Source organism: Dama dama, chromosome 19 (assembly GCF_033118175.1).
Source record: "Dama dama isolate Ldn47 chromosome 19, ASM3311817v1, whole genome shotgun sequence".
In the NCBI taxonomy this organism is placed as follows: Eukaryota; Metazoa; Chordata; class Mammalia; order Artiodactyla; family Cervidae; genus Dama; species Dama dama.
In genome coordinates, this window is record NC_083699.1 from 75201252 (window position 1) to 75225600 (window position 24349).

General features: G+C 47.9%; 1 protein-coding gene across 2 annotated transcripts in view; it reads right to left on the reverse strand.

Annotated features, from left to right (window-relative positions):
* The window catches only part of UBASH3A (ubiquitin associated and SH3 domain containing A), a 38142-nt gene extending 18582 nt beyond the window's left edge, over nucleotides 1-19560 (reverse strand). For both annotated transcript variants that reach the window (XM_061167529.1, XM_061167528.1), the window contains exons 1-6: nucleotides 19403-19560; nucleotides 17180-17233; nucleotides 12634-12820; nucleotides 9983-10181; nucleotides 5308-5477; nucleotides 3798-4006 (exon numbers count right to left, since the gene is read on the reverse strand). In XM_061167529.1, the coding sequence (XP_061023512.1) occupies nucleotides 3798-4006; nucleotides 5308-5477; nucleotides 9983-10181; nucleotides 12634-12820; nucleotides 17180-17233; nucleotides 19403-19515 (932 nt within the window). In that variant the 5' untranslated portion in view covers nucleotides 19516-19560. The remainder of the gene's footprint in view (nucleotides 1-3797; nucleotides 4007-5307; nucleotides 5478-9982; nucleotides 10182-12633; nucleotides 12821-17179; nucleotides 17234-19402) is intronic.
* Between the last annotated feature and the right edge of the window lie 4789 nt (nucleotides 19561-24349).

Consider the following 24349-nt stretch of genomic DNA (forward strand, 5'->3'; position numbering starts at 1 on the left):
ACTTCACTAAACCTGGAAATGACTCTGACAGGATTCATCTTGCTCCATCGTGAACCTGGTGTGTCCCTACTTATTCAGCCCATTTGTAAATGTTTTCCTTTCTCTCTGAGAGGCCCCAAGCCCTCCAGTTCTTGTAAGGCTGATGGCTCCCAGGCCTGCATCCCGAGACCCTTACCGGGTCCTGAGCTGGGAGTGGAGCCATTTCTTCTGCATCTCAGGGGCCCACGGGCTTGGTCAGCCGCCTTTCATCCTCACAACTACGCTCAGAGTTAAAGCATTTCTGAAGTTGTCTGCGAGTTGTACCTTCTCTTTCCATGTCTCTCCTGCCTCGAGCGGTAAATCCTACTAGATGGGTTCAGGTTGAATAGATTTACTTGGCGCATATTCTTACAGCATTTAGGGCTTTAGCTGGTGGTAAATAGACGAGAACATGATCCCTGTACTCGGATCATTGATGTTTCCCCCTTCAAGCGAACACACTCTCAGTATTTGCAGAGCCTCACATTGATACAGGAAACCCTGATTGGTTTCCCCTTCCTGAGGGCGAGGTGGGCCCCCCCCTCCCCCCCACACACACACCCTGCTTGTGGCCCACAGGGCAGGTAGTGAAGCTGCGTTATCTATAAATAACATCTGTGAAGCTTACAGTGAGAGAGAAAAATTGAATTTTTTTTTTTTGGCTAATCTGTCAAATGAAATACACCCTAGATTATGAAGGGGATCCTGGCAATGAGAAGAAAAAGGAAAGAATGTAGCAATTCGATATTTCTGTTTTTCTCTTAAACCTCAGAAACCTACTTAATGCTTAACTTACACCATAGAGATAGATGCATTTAAATGCCCCCTGACTTTTACCAGGGGTATAGCTGCCGTTTGTGGGTTGTGTGGACTGTGTCCCAGCGTGTCTTCCAGAGATTGCCAGAGTGAGGAACCACAGGCGAGGTGGCTTAAAGGACAGATATTTATTCTCACACAGTCTGGAGCTTGAGAGTCCAAGACCGAGGTGTGGTAAAGGCTGGTCCCCCCGAGGCCCGTCTCCTGGGCGTGTGCGTGGCCATCTTCTCCCTGTGTCCAAGTGTGATCGTCCTTCTCAGCGTGTGTTTGTGTCCTCATCTCTCACTCTTCATATAAGGACACCAGTCAGATGGATCAGGGCTCATCCTTGAGATCTCCTTCTACCTCAGTCACCTCTTTAAAGAACTTCCCTGGTGACTCAGACGGTAAAGCGTCTGCCTACAATGTGGGAGACCCGGGTTCGATCTCTGGGTCGGGAAGATCCCCTGGAGAAGGAAATGGCAACCCACTCCAGTAGTCTTGCCTGGAAAATCCCATGGACGGAGGAGCCTGGTAGGCTACAGTCCATGAGGTCAATAAGAGTCGGATACGACTGAGCGACTTCACTTTTTCACCACTTTAAAGACTCATCTCCAAATACAGTCACATTGTGAGGTGCTGGGGCTTAGGATGTCAACGTAAGAATTTGGGGGACCCAGTGCAGCCCATGACAACACCTTTATAACTTCTGAGCTACTTGCCACCAACTTGCTCTGTGGTTTTGGAAACTTACGGGTGTGTATTGCTTCCAGGTTGGGACTCTTATCCTGGCTCAGAGAGGATGTGTTCTCTGAGCTCTAATATTCCCAGCTCCTTGTTTGACGGTTATACTACATCCTCCTTCTCCGTGGAGGGCTGGAAACTGCTGTGATTCATGTATGAACTCCATCGTCATCACACAGGTGGCCTCTGATCTTTTTCTTCAAAGTAATGGGCAAAGTAATGGTCATTTTGTTGCCAAGTGAATCCAGAGACCCTGAATTATTGGCACAAGGACTGAATTATCATACTGAAGATGGGTCACTGGTGCAGGAAAATTTTTCCTGCTTGGATTGCATGTGCCAAATGTGAATTCTGCACTGACACTTTTCAAGATATTTATCCACTGTCTGAACAACAGTGTGTCTGCCCATAGCCAAGGTAGCCTTGGGACAATGTCACTGAACTGCAATTTCTTAATTTCTGCTTAAGCAATTAGCGATGTGTCCTGACATTCTGGGGCTGGTTTCTGATTAAAAAGCTCTGAATGTTTAATACAGTACACTTTTGGCTGTTTTAAAAGACATAGCCAGGACACCTGAGTCTGACAGCAGAGCTGGGTCTGCCTTTCTGAGCCATAATCACAGGCCACTGTTTGCCATGCATCTTCTTCCCCTGCATGAATGGGGCGCTTCCAAAACACAGTCGTCAGACACCCACAGCCCAGCTCAGCATTCAGTTTTCCCTTCTTTTGCTGTGATTCTTGTTAATAGTTATTCATTTCTACAAGAAACTTGCTTCTAGAAGGAGTAGTCCCAGAAATGTCCAGCCTAAAAGCTGGAATGGTTATTTTGGTGGCAGGTGACTGACAGATGAACTATAAGATGTAAAATGTAACAACCGCAAACTCATTTTCTATAGAGTCTTTGCAGCATAGTTCTAGCAACATCCAGCTTGCCAGTTGCCTGGTGCCAGTGAAGCTCTTTTGTCCTGAGCAAGGACTGGAGGACTTGCTAAAGGACAGGAGCCAGACGGAAGCCCGTCCCTCCTGGGCCTCAGATGGTCAGTTAGGGTGGAACCAGCATCTTCTGCCTGTTACTCCTTAAATGGGCTGACTGAACTGGTTCTACAAGGAACCAAGTGCTTCCTTAATTGCATGATGAATTGGCCCCTCCAGCTCCCTGGGCCCAAGTATTCTCACCTCTCAGAGAGGATGATGTAGCCAATTATCTCTGCAGTCCCTCGTGGTACCAACATGCTGTGATTTTGTTCTGGCTACTGGACCCATTGCCATAGCCACATCCAAAAAATTGTGCTTCTCTGGAATGACTGGTGTTCTTGTGCCTGGGATGACTGTGGTGGTTTTGTGGAAGTTGTGTCCCACTCCACGTTGGGTGTGGGAGGGCTTGGAGCCTGAGTCTTACAGCGTGCACGGTGGGCACAAAGCTTGGCCCCAGGCTTGTCTGACTGCTCTCCCTTTGACTCAACTTCCTTATATTTTTTTCTTTAAACTTAAAATTGATTATCTTTTTTAATTTTTTTAATTTATTTTTTGATTATCTTATATTTTGAAGAAGCAATGCATTTCTAAGTTTCAAAAATTTAAAAAATGATGCAGTTGTAGAGACCTAAAAAACCATTCTCCCAATTCCACCTTCAACCCTGCAGCATAGCACTGTTGGAAGTTTCTAGAGGTTTTCCCTTCCAGGGAACTTTTAGGCATAAATGTGTATTTAAATATATGTGAGTACAGATGATCATGTTTTAATTCATCTGTTCCCCACAATTAGTACTATCCTATGCACATTGTTCTGCAATTTACCTTGTATTTTTTTATATCAGTGCGTAAATACCGCCTTGTGATCATTTTTAAAAACCTCAAGTTTTTTATTGTATGGGCCTATCGAATTGATTTCAGTGGCTTATTTTTAATTTAATTATCTCTTCCACAGTACTTGCATGCTTCCAAAATTTATCAGGTTCGAAATAATAAAGTGTATTTTGTAGTCCTCTGGGGATTATGGTCTCAGAAAAGTTTTATAGAGTAATTGATGTCTAGTGAATGTTTTCAGCGGAAAGCCAAGAATTGGTCAAGACATTTATCAGATGCCTACAGGGATAATGCTGCCAGCATGGAGCAGGCCATTTTCACTGATGGTGGAATGATCTAGAAGCATACAAGCACTGGGAACACTGCTTCCAGACAGACACTGTCTGTGACTCCAGGAGAGACATGTGGGCTGCGGGGCGGGGGCGGCACTCACCTGTGTCTCACCCAGGTGTCACACTCGCTGGCTCGCTCCGTGTAATTCTCCGGCAAGAAGCCCCGGCAGCCCGTCCGCTGCGAGATCCCGATCACCCAGCCCTCGCTGGCTTCCTCCTGCTGTGTGGGGTCCACAAAGATGTAGTCCCCGGGGCTGAGCGTCAGCTCATCTACGTTCTGAGGTTTGTACTGGAACAGGACCCGCAGGGTCTGGAAAGGAGGTGGGAGTCTTCAGATTTCGAGTAAGGACGGGTTCTGTGTCTCCAGGACACACCCAAGCCTTCGGCTGATGACAGTGCAATGTGACCAAAGGATGCACAGACTTCTTGGGAGAGATTTAGAAATGGGTATTGGTATCTACCGGTCATGTCTCTGTCTCTCTTATCTATCTACCAAGGTATCTGTATTTCTGCTCCCTCAGTCACGTTCCCCGGTGAAGGAAATGGCAACCCACTCCAGTACTCTTTTCTGGAAAATCCCATGGATGGAGGAGCCTGGTAGTCTACAGTCCATGGGGTCTTGAAGAGTCCGACACGACTGAAGTGACTTAGCAGCAGCAGCAGCAGTCACGTCCCACTCTCTGTGACCCCATGGATGGTAGCCTGCCAGGGTCCTGCCAGGCTAGAAGGAAATCTAGCCATTTCCTTCTCCGGGGGATCTTCCTGACCCAGGGATCAAACCTGAATCTCCTGCATTGGCAGGCAATTCTTTACCATTAGTGCCACCCATCTATCATCTATATAACATCTATCAATCATCTATCATCTATATTTCTGTATCTATTATCTATCTATCCATCATCTACTAAACATCTACCTACCTGTGTATCCTCTATCAATTATCTGTCTATACCTATCTAATTATCTGTCTACCTACCTACCTACCTATCTCTGTTTACTTATTTCTTATGTGAAAAATCTCAAAGCATAACCAGATGTTACATCCACCCCCATTGGAGTGAGGTTATTTATAGCTTCTCTCATGTGAAGGAACACAGTGGGTTCATTTATACTTGTTCCATTGGTCTGAAAAGGAGTATAACAAAACCTTCTAAACCAATCAATTCCACGGGGAGGAAGTCCTGCACTGAGGCGTCACTGAATCACTAAACAAATTAATAAGCAACATAATGCATTCATAAATCTTTGCAACAGTCCATTTTTAATACCAGTCCCATGGGGAGGGAGTCCTGGACTGAGACTTCACTCAAGTCACTATTTAAACAAATTAATAACCAACATAATATATTCATAAATCTTTGCAACAGTCCACTTTTAATACCAGAAATGTTCCTTTTTTCCCCTCCAAATTTCTGGATGTCTGCAACTCATAAACAAAAGAACGTTAACTCCAAAATGCAGGCAACAAAATGATTTTCAAAAAGGGATTCAAATTCTTCCTTCTACAGAGATACCTCCAGCCAAAGGCTCTTGGGGTCAGGGCTCTGTCAGGCAGGCAGCAGCTCACCTGATCCCAGGGTGGGGGACCCAGTCCAGCCTGGGCTTACCCACCTGATAGTGTACGAAGCGCATGTCCCGGGAGTAGAGCGCGGCCGTCCACTGGCACCTGTGGCCGGGGTTGATGGCTCTGGCCAGCTGCTCCAGCGTCCTCTGGTGGTGAGGGTAGAACTTGTGGGCCAGGGTGAGATGCAGCTGCTTGGTACAAGGCTTCACTGAGCAGTCTGTGAAAGGAGGCACACGGGCACCTTGACCCAGATGGCCGCACTGCACGCCCAGGGCTCCCCGTCCAGGGCGATTATGCGACCAGGGTGGCGGTGCAAATGCCTTTACACAGGGTCCTCCTATCTCTGCCCATCCTCACCCCAGCCCTCTGTACCAGCGCTTTCCCGACGAGGCGAGGACTCGGCCCAGATGGGCCGCTGCATGGAGGTCAGTTTGTGAAGGAGATGGCTGGGAGCATGCACATCTGAGGAAGCAGATGTGCACATCTGAAGGTGAGCAGAGAGAGTAGAAAAACAGGTTTGGGGGATACGCTTGGGGAGGGGGGCGGTCTATCAATTTGCAAGCTAGTTGCTCCAACAGTTGATTCAAATCTCCCTTGTCCCCTGGGATGCACGTTACTCGGTGGCCTGGATGGGTGGGATCCCAGCCAGATCATGGTTTTTTTTTTTTTTTTCAGTTGCCAAGTCTCTAGAAGAAAACACCTCAGCACCTCTAATATCCGACTGGCTTTGTGAAGCAGGAAGACTTTGGAGAGGCCAGGCCCTGGCCTTTTTGAATGACCTCTATCCCCAGGGTCCCAGCTTGCCTGGTCCTCATTCCAGGGCCCTCAGGTCAGTGGGCGGTGGTGTCCCAGAAGCAGCCAGGATCTGATTTCAGCCAGGCCACAAAGCAGCTCTGTTCTGGGGAGGCAGTGATCAGTGGAACTGCATAGACTTGGGAATCAGATAGACCTGACTTTAGACTCATCTGCCCCATTTGGCAGGTGACCTTGGGGAGCGTCTTGGTCTGACTCAGCTTCAGTTTCGACAGCGACAACCTGAGGGTGAGGATTGCTGGGCTGTCCTGGGAAGCCAGCCTCTTAACCGTAAGGTCCCCCAGAGACTTGCAGTAGATATTAGTTGCGTGCTTGCTTCCATGCTCAGAGGCTTCAGGCGTGTCCAACTGTGTGAACCCTGTGGACTGTAGCCCTCCAGGCCCCTCTGTCCATGGGATTCTCCAGGCAAGAATACTGGAGTCGGTTGCCTTGCCCTCCTCCAGGGGATCTTCCCAACCCAGGGATCGAACCTGCATCTCTTAGCGACTCCTGCATTGGCAGGTGGGTTCTTAACCACTAGTGCCACCTGGGAAGCCCAGATATTAGTTACCCACAGGCAACGCTGAACCCCACACAAGGACCCATCCTCAACAGAGCAATGTCAATGACGCACTTCCTGGAGCCCAGACTTGGCGGCCCCACCAACGTCTTTATCCTCTGTCTGAGCTTTTGGTAGCAAAGGAGAAACCGCTGAGGTCTCCATGCCCCAAGCTGCGGGGGTTGAGGCGCCCAAAATAAGAGAGTGTGTGGGCGGCAGGGAAATTCCTTTTCTCAGGTGTTCCAACTGCAGTGGGGAGGGCTGTCTTGCCGGCGGTGAGTCAGCACGGCCTGGGAAGGGCCCGCCACGGTAGTCATCCGAGAGATCACCGAGTCACCGGCCTTCTGAATGGGCACTTGTGTATCTTCTCTCCATGGCCCACGCCCCAGAGGACTGTGCGCTGGGTAGGGACACACATGCCAGCAAGGCCCCCCGGAGCTGTGACTGACTCCTCCCGACCCAACAGGGTCAGGCCCAGGGCGGCGGCCATGGAGGGCAGGGCAGAACCAGCTCAGGGTTGGGTGATGGACAGGGGGTCAACACCAGCTCTCGCAGGACGTGGGGCCAGTCAGCAAGAGACCCAGGTGGAGCAGGAGAGGGCTGGACTCCAGGGCTGGCTGTAACACTAACTGGTTCGGGGACTTTGTCAGTTTCCTGGGCTGATGTCACAAATGACCACATACTGGGTGGCTTAAAACAATGGAGGTTTGTTCTCACGGTTCTGGAGCTGGAAATCCAAAACCAAGGCGTCGAGGGCCGCCCCCTCTGAAGGCTCTCGGGGAGGGTTCCTCCTTGCTTCCTCCAGCTCCTTGGCTCGTTGCCGCATCACTTCAGCGCCTGGCCTCTCCTCTGTGTCCCTGTGTTTTCTCGTCTCACAAGGACACTGGTCACTGGACTTAGGGCCTGTCCTACACTAGTGTGATCTCAACTACTTACATCTACCAAGACTCTATTTCCAAAGAAAGTCCTTTTCAGAGGTTCTGGGAGACGTGAATTCTAGGGGACACTTTTCAATTCACGATAGTGACCTCAGGAGGGTCACAGCCCTTCACGGCCCTTGGTCACCCCACTTTTAAAATGAGTGGCCATTGAGAGTCACTTTTGGTAGGGGGCAGAGGGTTGTGAAAGTAAGTGAGGCACTGGTTCTGTGTGAAGGCTAGCAGCTGACGCATTGCATCCTGACAAGAGCCACATCATCCTTTTAGAGACAAGGGGACTCCAGAGTCATCATCTGAACTCAGGTTTGCATAAAGGAGACCACTCCTCACAAATGGCAACTCACTCCAGTATTCTTGTCTAGAAAACCCCATGGACAGCGAAGCCTGGTGGGCTACAGTCCATGGGGTCGCAAAGAGTCAGACATGACTGAGCAACTGAGGACTCCTCAAAGACATGGATAAGTTTATAACTATCTGGAAAATATGATCTCAGACTCATCAAGCCAGGCTCCGGGTGGAAATCTGGGATGGATGAAACTATTCATGTGGCCAGGATCAAAGTTCATACCCGTCTTGCGGGCAGAGGGGGGTCCTCCCATCAGGGCCACATGATCTCTCCGAGTCTCAGACACAGCAAACTCAGCAGTGCCAAGCACCTCTGTGTTCTAGGACCACCAGGATGTTCCCGGACAGGTTGCACCGTTTGAAGGGTGGGCCCAGTCATTCGAAGAGAAAGACGAGTCAAGGGTCAGAGGACACGATTCAGGGTCACATCACCAACCAGGAATGAGGGAAAATTCACACCTGAGGTCAAGTCCAGAATGCTTCCCACTATACCCCAGCTGAAGCCCCACTCCCCAGACCAGGGCTGCTGGTTGAGAAAAGGGAATTTGGCTGATTCTCAAAGTGAGTCTAGGTATTGCACCTCTTCCCCATCCCCCTACCAAGAGGCCAAGGAGACTAGACTATGCTCATACCTAAAAAATTTAAAGAAATCAACTAGGACTTGTGTTTTATACATAGCCCTGGCCCCTTGAGGACAGGTGTCCCAGGTGGGATGTTGGGCTGGGGGAGGTACCCCAGCCTACAATCCCCATCGGCACAATGACCCCCCGGGGCCGTTTCCCAGCAGCTGAGTGTTTTGAAAAACCACATCAATGCGACAAGGCTTTTCTCACTTAGAAAAGAGCCCTCTGCTTGCTCAGAGTCTTTCCATTTGCTCACTTTTCTTAAAAATTAACTTTTTTTGGCATATCAGTTCAGTTCAGTTCAGTCGCTCAGTCGTGTCCGGCTCTTTGTGACTCCAAAGACTGCAGCACGCCAGGCTTCCCTGTCCTTCACCATCTCCCGAAGTTTGCTCAAACTCATGTCCACTGAGTCGGTGATGCCATCCAACCATCTCATCCTCTGTCGTCCCCTTCTCCTCCTGCCTTCAATCTTTCCCAGCATCAGGGTCTTTTCCAGTGAGTCAGCTCTTCGCATCAGGTGGCCAAAGTATTGGAGTTTCAGCTTCAGCATCAGTCCCTCCAATGAACACTCAGGACTGATCTCCTTTAGGATGGACTGGTTGGAAAGTCCAGAGTCAGTCAGTTATGCATATACATGTATCCGTCTTTTCAGCTTCTTTTCCCATATAGGTCATTACAGAGTATGGAGTAGAGTTCCCTGAGCTACGCTTGTTGTTTAGTTGCTCAGTCATGTCCACCTCTTGTAGTGACTCCACGGACTTTAGCACACCAGGCTCCTCTGCCCATAGGATTTCCTAGGCAAGAATACTGGAGTGGGTTGCCACTTCTACCTCCAGGGAATCTTCCCAACCTTGGGGTTGAGCCTGCATCTCCTGCACTGGCAGACAGATTCTTAACCACTGAGTCACATGGAAAGTCCCATACTGTACAGCAGGTTCTCACGGGTTACCTATTTTATATGGAGCAGTGTGTGTATGTCAATCCCCATCACCCGATTCATCCCTTCCCCTTCTCGGTAACCATACATTTGTTTTCTACATCTGTGACTCTATTTCTGCTTCGTAAATATGGTCATTTGTGCCTTTGTTTTTTTTTAAGAATCCACAGATCAGCGATATCATATGGTGTTTGTCTTTCTCTGTCTAACTTACTTTACTTAGGTTTCTGAAGGGCATTCTGGCATTTTATGGAGGTTCTAGGTAATTATTAAGCCTCAGGCTAAGGCTAAGTCGTAGCTGTTGGCCATAAAGGGCCAGGTGAGGGCAGAAGTGACCTGATGATGGGGCAGGCACCCCCGTGTCCCGCCACCAGACTAGCCCGCAGGCTGACCATCGCTGCACTGGGGAACAGCCTCACTCTTGCAGCCCTGGGCTCCACCCCTAGCATCCGAGCTCAGCCCCAGGCACAAAGGGACTCTTGTCTGTAAACCGGGGCTCTGCGTGCACCACCGCCCAGGGCTGCCTACCTGCCAAGATGGAGGCTTCTGTGGCGAACATCACAGCAAATTCCCGAATGACGTCTGCGGGGCTGTCGTCCACAAAGAAGCCCAGGTAGCTGATGGAAGAATGCAGAACCAGAGGCACAGCCGAGGGGAACGCGCCCAGGGTCCTGTCCCCGGCTCTCTTCAGTGCCTCGTATAGACACTCCACCTTCTGGTCCTCGCACTGAGGGACAGAGACAGGACGGTCACCTGTCACCTTAACTGATGAGAACCAGGCAGCCGTGGGAGCCTCCTTTCTGCTCACGACACTGTAACACAATTTACCTGGACCCGGGGTTTGGGATGATGGGTCTGTTCCGTAGCTGGTCCCCAGTTCCTTAGGCAATTCAGGTCAGCTCTTATTGGAATGGAATAGCCTCTAAATGCCCAGGCAGGAAACCCTGGGTCCCTTTAACTTCATCCTTCACTCTATCTTGAGTTGACCCAAGCCCCCCATATTGCATCCTGAGCCCCTCTCCCACTCCCGTGGTGCACAGATATGCTCAGCACTGCATTATTGGCTTCTGGGGGTTCCTGTAGCCTCCACTGAGATAGTCCTGGGGTGCACTGCTCAGAACTTAACCTACTGAGGAAGGTTGTAGCCTATTCCTTGGCTGTTGGCCTTCAGACTGGGCAACGGGCCTTGCACTTGGCCTGTGATTGAGCTGTCCTTGTCTACAAGGGTCTCCTCTGATGTGGTCTTGGCTTATAAGCTCCCTGTCAATCCCCACTGTCACCCACACACCCACTCTCTGACCACACAGCTCCTGGCTCAGTGAGGAAAACTCCATGAGGCTATGGGGGACCCACTCCAACACAGCAATGCCCATGGGGAGCTAGTTGATCCCTCCTCTCCCCAGCAGCAGGCTCCGCCTGGGTTTCCCATAGCCCTCCTTGCTCTCTGAGCTGTGAACCTTATCACTGTTGTTAACACGCACCCACAGCTCCCCAATAACCAGGAGCTCACTAAATTCACCCCTGCCATATCTTTGCAGCCCTCACAGGCCTGGAAGGCATGGGATATACCCACAGGGCACTCAACTCATAACCGCCAAATGGACGAACATTTCTTCACATGTATTTCTTGGTCTCAGTCATGTAACCTTGGAGCTTGGAGCCACGTTATACACAGAACTGTAGTTGACGCCACCATTTGGTGGCTGTATGTCCTTAGAATCAGACAAAGAGTGAATTCCTGTTACATTCTACTGCTGGAAAAGGACCCTCAGCCTCTAGGGCAGGGTAGGGGAAAGTGGGGCAGCTACCTTGGGAGAAGGGAACTGTGTGTGTGATGTGTGTATACGTGCACGTGTGCCCATGCCTCAATGGGCTGTGAGGAGGAGCTGGATCCCCAGGTCAGCTCCCTGGGGGTCATGATCAGGCACATCCATTTCTAAGGTCATGTTCAGAGCTGGCTTGGCTGCCACTCCTTTCCCTGATGAGCTCCCAGGACAAGCCACAATGGAACCTGAGGTCACAAATTCCAGCGATGTCCAAGCAGGGTGACCAACTCACCCAGCTTACCTGGGACTCTCCTGGATTCAACACCTGGGACTCCCTCCCCACCCCATGGCAAATGAGGGTGTTTATCAGGGACTCTGGGAAGCACTGCTTCTCCTGGGCATCTTCTGGAAACCGTCCTGCACAGGTTTGCAGCCCCCTTTCTGTGCAATGCAGAGGAGCCTGGATCAAAGGACTCCTTGGGCCCCAGTGGGACTCTGAGAGTTTGCTGACAGCAGAGCCAGGGTGGTGTGCCCTCGCTACATTTTTCTGGTCAAGAGCCCCAGTGGTGTTCTTCCCTCCTCTCATTTTCATGTCTCCCTCTTGTCCTTGAGCAGTCCAGGTCCTTCTTACCTTCCCAGGACACCTGTAGAACTGCCTCTCCGACCTCTTCTGAGTCAGAGAGCTGATCCCCAGGGCAGGAAGAAGTCCTGCATCTGTGACTGGCCAATCTGTTCACTAATTGATCCATCACAGGTTTGTGAAGCCCCCACTCAGGCTGAGACACTTGCTAGTCTCTTCGGGTACAATAAAATAGTAAGCGAAGCCTCCTCCCTCCCTTGAAGGTTTCAGTCCAGTGAGGGATGCCAAGTTGCATCAGACCCACTGCCTTGCAACAGGGAGAAAGCCACTAGATAGAGAAACGAAAGGAGGTGGGAGCACAGAGCGCAGCAAAGTTTCTAGCTGGGGAGATGTTGCTGTTTAGTCGTTGACTCTTTTACAACCCCATGGGCAGTAGCCCATCAGGCTCTTCTGTCCATGGGATTTTCTAGGCAAGAATACCAGAATGGGTTTCTATTTCCTTCTCCAGGGGATCTTCCCGATCCAGGGATCAAACCTGCATCTCCTACAATGCAGGTGAATTCTTTACCACTGAACCATCAGGGAAGCCTGCCTGGGGAGGTGGGGAAGACTTAAAAAGGGAGAGGATAAATGAGTTGGATTCTGAAGGATGAATAGGAGTTGACCAGATGAAGATGAGGAAGAAAGTAAAGGCTATCTCATGCAAACATCACTGTTGTGGACCACTCTATGAAAATAAACCCCTTAGTTTTGCCCCATCACCACCTAGTTATTACAGGAAATGACTCAGCTGCTATGTTAATGAGAATTAAATGTGCCTCAGGCCAACTCACCGTGAAGAAGTCACAGAGCGTTATGTGAGGAAAGACCTCATGGGCTCTGTTCTTGGCGCACTGCCGCCTGCTCTCTCTCCAGAAGTCTTGAAGCTTGTCCAGCAGGGGACCCGTGGGGCAGAGGAATAGGGCGTACTCCTGGGGGATGGGGTCATCCAGAGAAGGGTCATTGCAATGGCAGTGTAGCCTGCAAGAGAGGAAGGGATGCTGTCACCTGGCACTGTGGCCAAACGAGTCTTTCCCCAGGGAGGGCAGAGGGTAGTGCTGACGGTGACTCAGAACAACCGGCCATGTGTAGAGCTCCAGGGTGTCTGGGCCCAGGCAGAACTCACCGAGCACAGGGCTGAGTGTGATCGCAGAGGAGCTGGGCATCCACCCAGGTCTCTGTCTTGTGCTAAGTCACTTCAGTCGTGTCTGACTATGCAACCTCAAGGACTGTAGCCTGCCAGGCTCCTCTGTCCATGGGATGCTCCAGGCAAGAGTACTGGAGTGGGTTGCCATTTCCTTCTCCAGTGGATCTTCCTGACCCAGGCATAGAACCTGTGTCTCTTATGTCTCCTGCGTTGGCAGGCAGTTTCTTTACCCCTAGCACCACCTGGGAAACCAGGTCTCAGACCCTGGCTAGTCTGTCCCAGGCTAACAATCAAGACAAGGTGAGCAGGTGACCAAAATACTCAAACCCTGGTTTTCTAATGGTCTCTCTGGGTCAAATATCTCCTTAGGGTTGAAGTTTTCTGGGAAAAACTTGCATTTTAATTTTATCTCAGTCTTCAAATTAAGTATAAACATCAAAGCCCCAAAGACCTGGACAGAACTTAGGTAGCTACTCTATTTTCTTCCAGTTCAGAAAGTTATTTCTTTTTCTTTGGCTGCTGCGAGCCTTAGCTGCGGCACGTGGGGTCTTTGGATGCGGCGTGTAGGCATCAGCATTTGTGGCTCGTGGGCTCAGCTGCTTCTAGGCATGTGTGATCGTAGTTCGTGCACTCCATTGCAGGGTGGGTTCTTAACCACTGGGCCACCAGGGAAGTCCCAGAAAGTTACTTTAAATACTATGAAAGATGACATGCAGCCCCCAAGTCAGGTTCACCCTCACCAATAATAAAAAATGAATAAAACTGAGGCAACCACGAGATACCACTTTTCTCACTTGTAAAATTAACAGAATGCCTTTCAGAGGATTAAAGCTATGCTTCATTTTGTCAATAGTGCCCGGAGACTGAAGGATGAATTTCTACAATCTTTACATAAAGCAATTTGTCAAGATGTATCAAGAGCGTTAAAATACCCCTTCCATTTGAACTAATAAATCCTTTCCAGAAACTTATTCAAGGCGAAAAGTGTAGATAACACTGCATGTATAAAATACTTATTATACTATTATTTATAACAGGAAAGAAGGAAAAAACTACAAAAGTGATAATAACTTTATCATGTAGTCACTGGAAATTATAGATTTGGATAATTTTTGATGGCTCAGAAAAGTGCTTGTGATATAATATTAAATTTAGAAATCAGGGTACAACCACTCTAGAAGACATAAGATACACACAAATACCTTCTTCTTAACAATAAAAAAACCCCAAGGAGGAAGCTTTGCTCTCTTTATCATAGCTCACTTATCCGCTCTAGAAGAGGAAATCTCAACTCTTAATCTGCTTTGTTTTCTTATAGACATTTAGGTAACAGGTGCATAGATAGCACTTGTGTATATTATTTAAATCATAAGCTATTGTTCAAATTATACTACAACTCGCATTTTTTACTCAGCAATGTTTTTGTAATTTCTCCCTGTTGATACACATACATCTGATTAAGTATGTCAGAGTGAACCTTCTAAGGGCCATAAAACAGTTCATACTTCATCCATCCACGCCACTGATGGACAATTCAATTGTTTTCTTCTTTTAAAACTTCATAGCACTGTGATTAAGATCTTTTCACATTATTTTTTTTGGCTGCTCTCTGAGGGCGCGTGGGATCCTAGTTCGCTAACTAGGGATGGAACCTGCAAACACTGCATTGGAAGCAGAGTCTTAATCACCGGACCAACCACCAGGGAAGTCCCCTGAACATTCTTTTTAGGATCTTTGCGTTTCTCCAAGGAATGCACAAAGACATGAACTGCCAGGCAGCATCTATCCACATTTTCAGTGTTGATATTCATCCCAAATTGCAACCAGGAATGTGAGAGAGAGACCCCCTTCCCCTCATCCTCACCACCACTTGAAGCTGCCTTTTGTTGTTAACGGCATCCTAATTTGCACCCCCCTGATTACCAGTGACGTTGGGCCACTCTTGCAGAGTCCAGGGGACTCACGGTCTCCCTAATCCTTGGCAGGTCTGCCGGTGTGTCTGGCTGAGTCACTACCAGCAGGGACCAACCCCGACTTTCACAGCGGTACGTTCGTTTTTTAATTCCAATTTGGCCACTGACTTTAAAATAAACTCAAAATGGATTAAAGATCTAAATGTAAGACTAGAAACTGTAAAACTCCTGGAGGAAAACATAGGCAAAACACTCCCTGACGTAAATAATAGCAGGATCCTGTATGACCCACCTCCCAGAGCAAAGGAAATAAAAGCAAAAATAAACAAATGGGACCTAATTAAACTTAAAAGCTTTTGCACAATGAAGGAAACTATAAGCAAAGTGAAAAGACAACCTTCAGAATGGGAGAAAATAATAGCAAACAAAGCAACTGACAAAGAATTAATCTCAAAAATATACAATCAACTCCTGCAGCTCATTTCCAGAAAAATAAATGACCCAATCAAAAAATGGGCCAAAAAACTAAACAGACAGTTCTCCAAAGAAGACATACAGATGGCTAACAAACACATGAAAAGATGCTCAACATCACTCATTATCAGAGAAATGCAAATCAAAACCACAATGAGGTACCACCTCACCCTGGTCAGCATGGCTGCTATCGAAAAGTCTACAAACAATAAATGCTGGAGAGGGTGCGGAGAAAAGGGAACCCTCCTACACTGTTGGTGGGAATGCAAACTAGTACAGCCACTATGGAGAACAGTGTGGCGATTCCTTAAAAAACTGGAAATAGAACTGCCATATGACCCAGCAATCCCACTTCTGGGCATACACACTGAGGAAACCAGAACTGAAAGAGACACGTGTACCCCAATTTCATCGCAGCACTGTTTATAATAGCCAGGACATGGAAGCAACCTAGATGTCCCTTGGCAGACGAATGGATAAGGAAGCTGTGGTACATACACACAATGGAATATTACTCAGCTATTAAAAAGAATGCATTTGAATCAGTTCTAATGAGGTGGATGAAACTGGAGCCTATTACATAGATCGAAGTTAGAAAGAAAAACACCAATACAGTATATTAATGCATATATATGGAATTTAGAAAGATGGTAACAATGACCTTATATGTGAGACAGCAAAAGAGACACAGATGTAAAGAACAGACTTTTGGACTCTGTGGGAGAAGGCAAGGGTGGGATGATCTGAGAGACTAGCATTGAAACATGTATATTATCATTTGTGAAATAGATCACCAGTCCAGGTTCGATGCATGAGACAGGGTTGGCAAAGCTGATGCACTGGGATGACCCTGAGGGATGGGATGGGGAGGGAGGTGGGAGGACGGGTCAGGATGGGGAATACATGTACATCCGTGGCTGATTCATGTCAATGTATGGCAAAAACCACCACAAAATTATAAAATAATTAGCCTCCAATTAAGATAAATAAAAAAAGAAAAGAAATAGACAATTCAAATAAAATAAAATAAAGTCAGCCTAGTCCAGAGAGTCCTGGGTGTTTCCTTTTTTCCTCTACAGGGGTTGCATTTTTGCCCTTGGCCTAGAGTTTTTGGAGGAAGGGGTTCCTGCTGAGGACACGCTGAGCCCCTGGTGTTCACCATCCTGCTCTGGGGACGGCCCCCCAGCTAGTGGGACCTGGGGTTTCTGTTTGATTTTCTGCAGCTATTCCAGGGTGGAGCACGAGGGGACTTCCCACTGCGGGACAGAATGATGGCATCACGGCACATGAGGGCGGGCCCAAGTTTTAGAGAACAGGGTGTCCTCTTTGATTCCTGGGGCAGGAGAGCAAGGCTTGTAGCAGTGGGCGGCTGGCAGAGCCGCAGAGCCGGAGGCTGGCAGGGCTGCCTGGAACCCTGAGCTCCCTTGCACCTGGCACCCTTAAGGTGCAAAGTGCCAAGGCCTGGGGGCTTTCACCACCACCTGCCAGTTCTCCCTCCATCAGAGGTGGAGAGTGGCAACCTTGATTTCACATCAGCAAAAACGTCTCTTTCTTGTTTACTCAATAAACCACAAGAATGTTTTTCTTCATTGATAGTCACATTGGGATCAGATCAGAATTTTAAGAAATCTTAAGAAAGCGTTGTTCAAAGTTTTCTCTCCTTTGTTTTCCGTTCTAGCTGGGGGCTTTTTCCTGCTTTCCCTGGGCACCATGGGCTGCATGGAGGTGCCCGCCTGCCCAGGGGATCCTGGGGACCTCCCAGCTCCCCTGCAGAGACCCTACAACACCTGCAGGCCCCCCACTCACCAGTTTGACGCCTCCTCTGCCGTCTTCCTTCCAGTGGCTGCCAATGCCTTGAGCCTGCGGGAGGCAGAGCACAAGGAGTTCTCAGGATGCTAACTTTCATTCTTTGGAAAAGGCTGGGGTTGGGGGTGTGTCTCTACAACACACCGGACCTTCAGGAGGGACCCCAGGGGGCTGGATGCTGAGACCTCAGAGCGGGATACAGTGTCCAGGCCTCCACCTTCTGTTGCAGCATCACTGTGGGTTTGGAAACACAGACTGCTTGCATCTCTCCACTCCTACCCATGATCTCCCTTCCCTGGCCCCCACCCCCAGTCCCTGGCATGGAGACCAAGGGTTCGTGTCCTGAGGTTCACCCATGCCTGAATCCCACCTCCCTGACCCTCCCCCACGCACTCTCAGATCTTCAAGGCATCCGTGCAGGGCCATGTTCCTGGCTTGTACACGGGACTCCCTGACATTTCCCGAGGGGAAATGGCACAGGGTCATCCAGGCTTGGCCAAGGTGTGCTTCCTCCAGGAAGCCCTCCCTGAAGTGCTCAAGAGGGTGCCCGTGCAGCTCTCCTGTGCTTCCCCACCAGACACATGGTCACCTTGCCCTCATCTCAATGGACTTGTGCTGCCCGTCTGCCTGTCCAACCACCTGCGAGCTCCCTGGGCTTAGCCGTGTCTTACTCATCCTTGAAACTGGGATGTATGTACAGTGAATTGAGTGTAACCAAAGGGGCCTAAACTAGACAGAATGAAGTTTGATGAAGGCAGTTCATCTTCAAAGTTAGCCTGGATATCGCCAGGAACCTGAGATGGCCACTGCCCAGTGGGGCTATTTCAGAGGATGCTGGTGGGGCTGAGGCCACCTGGAGAGGTTAGCAGGAGACTTACCGGGGTGCTCCCACCCATGCCAGGGAGACATTTAAAACATGTTTCTCCACCTCCAACACATAGCGAATGTTTAAACTGGAAGGAATAGGGTTTATTTTGGTCACACCTTGCAGCACATGAGATCTTAGCTCCCCAACCAGGAATTGAACCCACACCCCTTGCATTGGAAGTATGATGCCTTAACCACTGGACCATCAGGTAAGTCCTTAAATTGGAAGGAATTTTCAGTATGCGTCCAACGGCAACTTCAGTCACATAATAAAGTGTGAATTTTACAGGCACCGGGACTGGGGTTCCAGCCCTGCCCCTCCACTAAACTTCCCTTTCTTTCTTCTATGTCCTCGTCTGCACCTGATGGACGGTGCCCAGGATGGTGTCCAGCCTACAGCATGCACCCGCACATGCCTGATCCTGTTCCTGTCTCACACGCCCCGGGTTTACTATGAATGCGATGTGAAAACAAAGTCTTGATTTGGGTTGGGGAGAAAAGGGGTCCAGCCTCAGTCATTCCACGCAGTTGGGCAGGGGTTTGTTGTCTGTTTAAGGCAAGTTTGACCCCTCCCACATCCACAGTCACCTGAGGGGACTTCTGATGTATTTTCCACGTGAATACAGGCGCGAAAAGGACCAGATCTAAGAACAACGTGGAAGCCGCCACCGCTGTCAGGGTCAAAGCTCGTCTTTCTGGGGGGATCCTCCCCTGCAGGAGGGCATGGCAACCCACTCCAGTATTCTTGCCTGGATAGTTCCATGGACAGAGGAGCCTGGCAGGCTATAGTCCATGGTGTTGTGACTAACACCTTCACCTTCCCTCTCTGGCGGGGATACTCAGGGTGGAGTCGTTTCTGTAAGGCCTTTCTCCTAAGATCACATCCTCCCTGCTCTGGGGGTTTCTTAACCATTTCAGTCCATTATCACACAGTCAAGATGCCTTACCCACAAGGGGTTTCTCTGCACATTTAGAAGTAACATTCCTGTGTATTTCAACAGGTCCCAGCATCAGAGACCGCCCCCGACCGACTTAGGGGCTTTCAAAACGAGTCTCAAAAGCCATCTGTGATTATTCAAACTGCCCACAGAGCGGGTACAGCTAGGCATCTCCAAACCCTGGTTCCAATTTCACAAACTTCAGGATCCCACCATTACCAGACAGCAGAGTTTGTCTTTAAAAGACAAAGCTCGTGTCTTTTATAAAAGCAGAAAAGGCCTCATTTTGAGATGAATCCTGGGCCTGCAGGGTGCACGCCTTGACAGGAAGTCAGGGCTCTGAGCCGCCCGCAGTTCTGTGGCCACAGCAGGGTCAGCTTGGGGTCCGGGGAGCCGGACCAGGCCGGGCGGTACTCACGCGGTGTGCGCCGGGAAGCCCATGCCCAGGAGGGGGTCCAGGAGGGAGGGGGTGCTGCGGCACTTGAGTTTGTTGAAGACCTTGGCATAGAGCTGGGTCTCTCCCGCTGCCATCGCTTCCTGCTACAGACTGAGGCGAGCAGATAAAGCTGAGAGGCTGAGGCTGAGAAGAAAACCTCAAGCCCTTTCTGATCTTTCTGACAAAGCTAATATCCTGTTTGCATGAGATACTGCTTTTCAGAGTTCTCTTTGCAGAGTATGGGTGCAGGGTCCACCAAGCCTCTTCCACAGTGGGGTTTGGGGTCAGGAGGTCATGGGATCGGCCTTGGTTCTGACTTGGGTTGCACTTGGGAGGAGTCTGCCTGGCATGGGTGGGGAGGGAGGCTCGGGGAAGAGAATCCGGGGTGGGGTTCTCTACTTGGTTGGCAGAACCGTGAGCCACCTGGATCTTAGTTTCCCTATCTGTAGAAGACATTAAACTACACTGTATCTGTTGTCCCTCATAGTTCTAAAATTTTTGGCTCTTTTAGTTGTTCATTGACTTCTTTTCTGTAAAAACTTTATAAAGTTTAACACGCATGCAGAAAAGCTGATGACTCCTACGTTACAGTTCCTTGCATTTTCCTAGTCAACTGACCTCCCCAATCCTCCAGGACCAGCAGTAAAACAGAGGTCCTCGACCCGGGAATTCTGGCCCCCCTTCCCTGGGACCACTGGTATTGTTGGGAGACATTTTGATTGTCACAACCAGATGAGGGGGTGTTTGCTAACGGTGCCTAGTCGGGGGAGGCCAGGAATGCTGCAGCCTACACGACAGCAAAGAAGGGTCCAGTGCCAAAGCTGAGATCCTCTGTTCTAAACATCATCAGAACCTTGGAAGCCCCCCGGGCCCCAGTGCCCCACCCCTAGCCTCCTCATTTTCTACCCCCTCTCCCACTAAAAGGTAGCTGTTGCTCTCACTTGTATATTCATTTTACTCATCTTTGAACCTGACAGAAACAGAACTGTATAGTATGTTCTCTTCCATGTCTGGTTCCTTTTGCCCAAAATCACGAGCATGAAATTTATCCATGTTGAGAGTAACCGTATTTCACTGTATTGCTGTATAGTGTACCATCAGATAAAGGCACCATGCTTTATTTCTCTAGTTCCCAGTTGATGTACATTTGGGTGCCTTTCAATTTTGCCGCTTCAGACATTCTTGGTATATTTCTTTGAGCACCCAATGCACGCATTTCTGTTAGGCACCTGTCTCAGGGTGGGACTGTGTGATCACAGGACATGTGCATGCTCCATCAGACACTGCCAAGCAATTTCACTCAGCAGTCGTACCAGCTCACTCCCTCGGCAGCAGCGGATTGAAACTCCTGCCCACACTTGATGTTATCAGTCATGCAGCCAATCTGGGGGTGTGCCGTGGCATCTCACTGTGGTTCTAAATTTGCATTTCCCCAGAGGGCGATGACATGAGCACCTTGAGATGGGTTATTGGCCATCTGGACTTCCTCTTAGGGGAAGGGCCTCTTCTAGCAGTCCACCATTTTTCAATTGGGTTGTTTGGGCTTTCTTATCCATTTGTGGAAACTCTGGAGAGGAATCTTTTGTTGGATGACTTCATTTATTATTTTATTTTTAATTAATTTTTAGTGTTTTATCATTTTTAAAAGATTTTTTATTCGAGTATCATTGTTTATAATGCTGTGTTTCTGTGGTACAGTAATCATCTATATGTGTAGGTACATCCCCTCTTTTTTGGATTTCCTTCCCACTTAGGTCAACACAGAGCAGTGAGTAGAGTTCCCTGAGCTGAGCAGTAGTTTCTCATCAGTCATCTATGGTATACATAGTAGTGTGTGCATGTATAAAGCACCTACTTCTGCTTCATTGACTATGCTAAAGTCTTTGACTCTGTGGATCACAACAAATTGTGAAAACTCTTAGAGAGATGGCAATACCAGACCACCTGACCAGCCTTCTAAGAAATCTGTATGCAAGTCAAGAAGCAACCGTTAGAACTGGACATGGAACAACAGACTGGTTCCAAATTGGGAAAGGAGTATGTCAAGGCTGTCTATTATCACCCTGCTTATTTAACTTGTATGCAGAGTACATGATGTGAAATGCTGGGCTGGATGAAGCACAAGCTGGAATCAAGATTGCCCGGAGAAATATCAATAACCTCAGATATGCAGATGACACCACCCTTATGGCAGAAAGTGATGAGGAACTAAAAAGCCTCTTATGAAAGTGAAAGAGGAGAGTTAAAAAGCTGGCTGAAAACTCAACATTCAAAAAACGAAGATCATGACATCTGGTCCCATCACTTCATGGTAAATAGATGGGGTACAGTGGAAACAGTGATAGACTTTATTTTCTTGGGCTCCAAATTCACTGCAGATGGTGACTGCAGCCAAGAAATTAAAAGACGCTTGCTTCTTGGAAGAAAAGCTATGGCCTACTTAGACAGCATATAAAAAGCAGAGACAATACTTTGCCAACTAAGCGGTGTCTAGTCAAAACTATGGTTTTTCCAGTAGTCATGTATGGGTGTGAGAGTTGGACCATAAAGAAGTCTGAGGCTAAAGAATTGATGCTTTTGAACTGTGGTGTTAGAGAAGTCTCTTGAGAGTCCCTTGGACTGCAAGGAGATCAAACCAGTCAATCCTAAAGGAAATCATCCCTGAATATTCATTGGAAGGACTGACGCTGAAGCTGAAGCTGAAGCTCCAATACTCTGGCCACCTGATGTGAAGAACCAGCTCATTAGAAAAGACCCTGATTCTGGGAAAGATTGAAGGCAGGAGGAGAAGGGGATAACAGGAGATGAGATGGTTGGATGGTATCACTGACTCAATGGACATGAGTTTGAGCAAACTTCAGGAGATGGTGAAGGACAGGGAAGCCTGGCGTGCTGCAGTCCATGGGGTCACAAAGAGTCAGACTCGACTGAGCAACTGAACTGAACTGAATAACTTTTTCTGGCCTTCCAGCTCAGTGGGTAAAGACTCCTACTGCAATGTGGGAGACGCAGGAGACTTAGGTTCGGTCCCTGGGTCAGGAAGATCCCCTGGTTGAGAGCATGGCAACTCACTCCAGTATTCTTGCCTGGAGAATCCCCATGGACAGAGGAGTCTGGCGGGCTACAGTCCATGGGGTCGCAAAGAGTGGGACATGACTGAAGTGACTGAGCACATGCAATAACTTCTTCCAAGCTGTGGTTTGCTTTTTAAACATCTCTTAGTAATGTCTTTGGGAGGAACAGCATTTAATTAATTTAGCAATCTTTTCTCTTATTGTTAGGATTTTCTACATCCTGTTGAATAAATCACTGTTAATACAACATGGATGTAGATAGTCTCCTATGTTTTCTTCTTGGCATTTTACCAAGCTTACAATTCATATTAAGCTCTACTATCCATTTAAGTTAATTTTATATATGGTGGGAGGTAGAAGTGAAAGTTCATTTATTTCCCCACGTTTTTCTTCATTGAAAGGAGGATCCTTTGCCCAGTGAATTGCAGTAGAATGTTTATTGTAAGTCAGTTGATTGAATAAGTATCAGCCTGTTTCTGACTCTATTATGCTTTATTATTTGATTTGTTCAATTTTGTGTCCACATTACACTATTTTAATTACTGTAGTATTGAACCCTCTGATATTGTCTCCTCCTTCAAGATTGTCTTGCTGCTCTACACCCTTTGATTTTTCATATAAATTTAAAAGTCAAGTTGCTGTAGTGAGCCATTGGAAGGTGCAGAAAGTTCTCAAAAAAGAGGCCAATGTAATTCATAAAGTGTTAGTCACTCAATCTTGTCTAGTGCTTTGTGACCCCATGGACTGTAGCCTGCCAGGCTCCTCTGTCCATGAGATTCTCCAGGCAAGAACACTGGAGTGGGTTGCCATTCCCTTCTCCAGGGGATCTTCCTGACCCAAGGATCGAACCTGGGTCTCCCACGTTGGCAGGCAAGCTTTTTACAGTCTAAGCCTCCAGGGAAGCTGATGTAATTCATAGGGAAGAGGATAATGCTTTCAACAAATAGTGCTGTAAACTGCATTTCAGTATGGAGAAAGTATGTATGAATCTCAACACTTTCTTCACATCATGTCCCCAAATTAACTCAAAATGTATGATGGACCTAAATGTAAAAGCTAAAACTGTGGAACTTCTAAAAGAAAAAAGAAATCTTTGCTATGTTGGAGATTGCCAAGTTTTCTTAGTACATAAAAAGCATGAATCTTACAAGCAGAAAATTGATAAATTTGGCTTCAAAATGGAAAACATTTACTCTTTAAAAGACATCATAAGGAAAATAAAAAGGCGATGCACAGACAGGGATAGGATATCATCATACACATGCCTGACAAAGGACTTAAATTCAGAATATAATATAATATAATATAATATAATATAATTGTATATGTATTTTGTATACTGTAATTGTATACTGTGGGTATAGTAGTGTTAGTCATTCAGTCGTGTCCCACTCTTTGCAATCCCATGAGCTGTAGCCTGCCAGGTTCCTCTGTCCATGGGATTCTCCAGGCAAGGATACTGGAGTGGGTTGCCATTCATTTCTCCAGGGGGTCTTCCCAACCCAGGAACCAAACCTGGGTCTCCAGCATTGCAGGCAGATTCTTTATCATCAAGTCACCAGGGAAGCCCAAAAATGAAAGTGTTAGTCGCTCAGTTGTGTCCCACTCTTCGTATATATATATATATATATATATATATATACATATATATATATATATATATATATATACTTTTATCAATAATAAGAAAACAAAAAAATCCAGTTTAGAAACAGGCAAAAGATCTAAATGAACACTTAACAAAAGAAGATACAGAAATGGCTATTGAGGATGCGAAAGCTATTCAATATCATTAGTCATCAGGGAAATGAAAATTAAAACCACAATGTGATGCCGAATACACTTACTGTGCAGT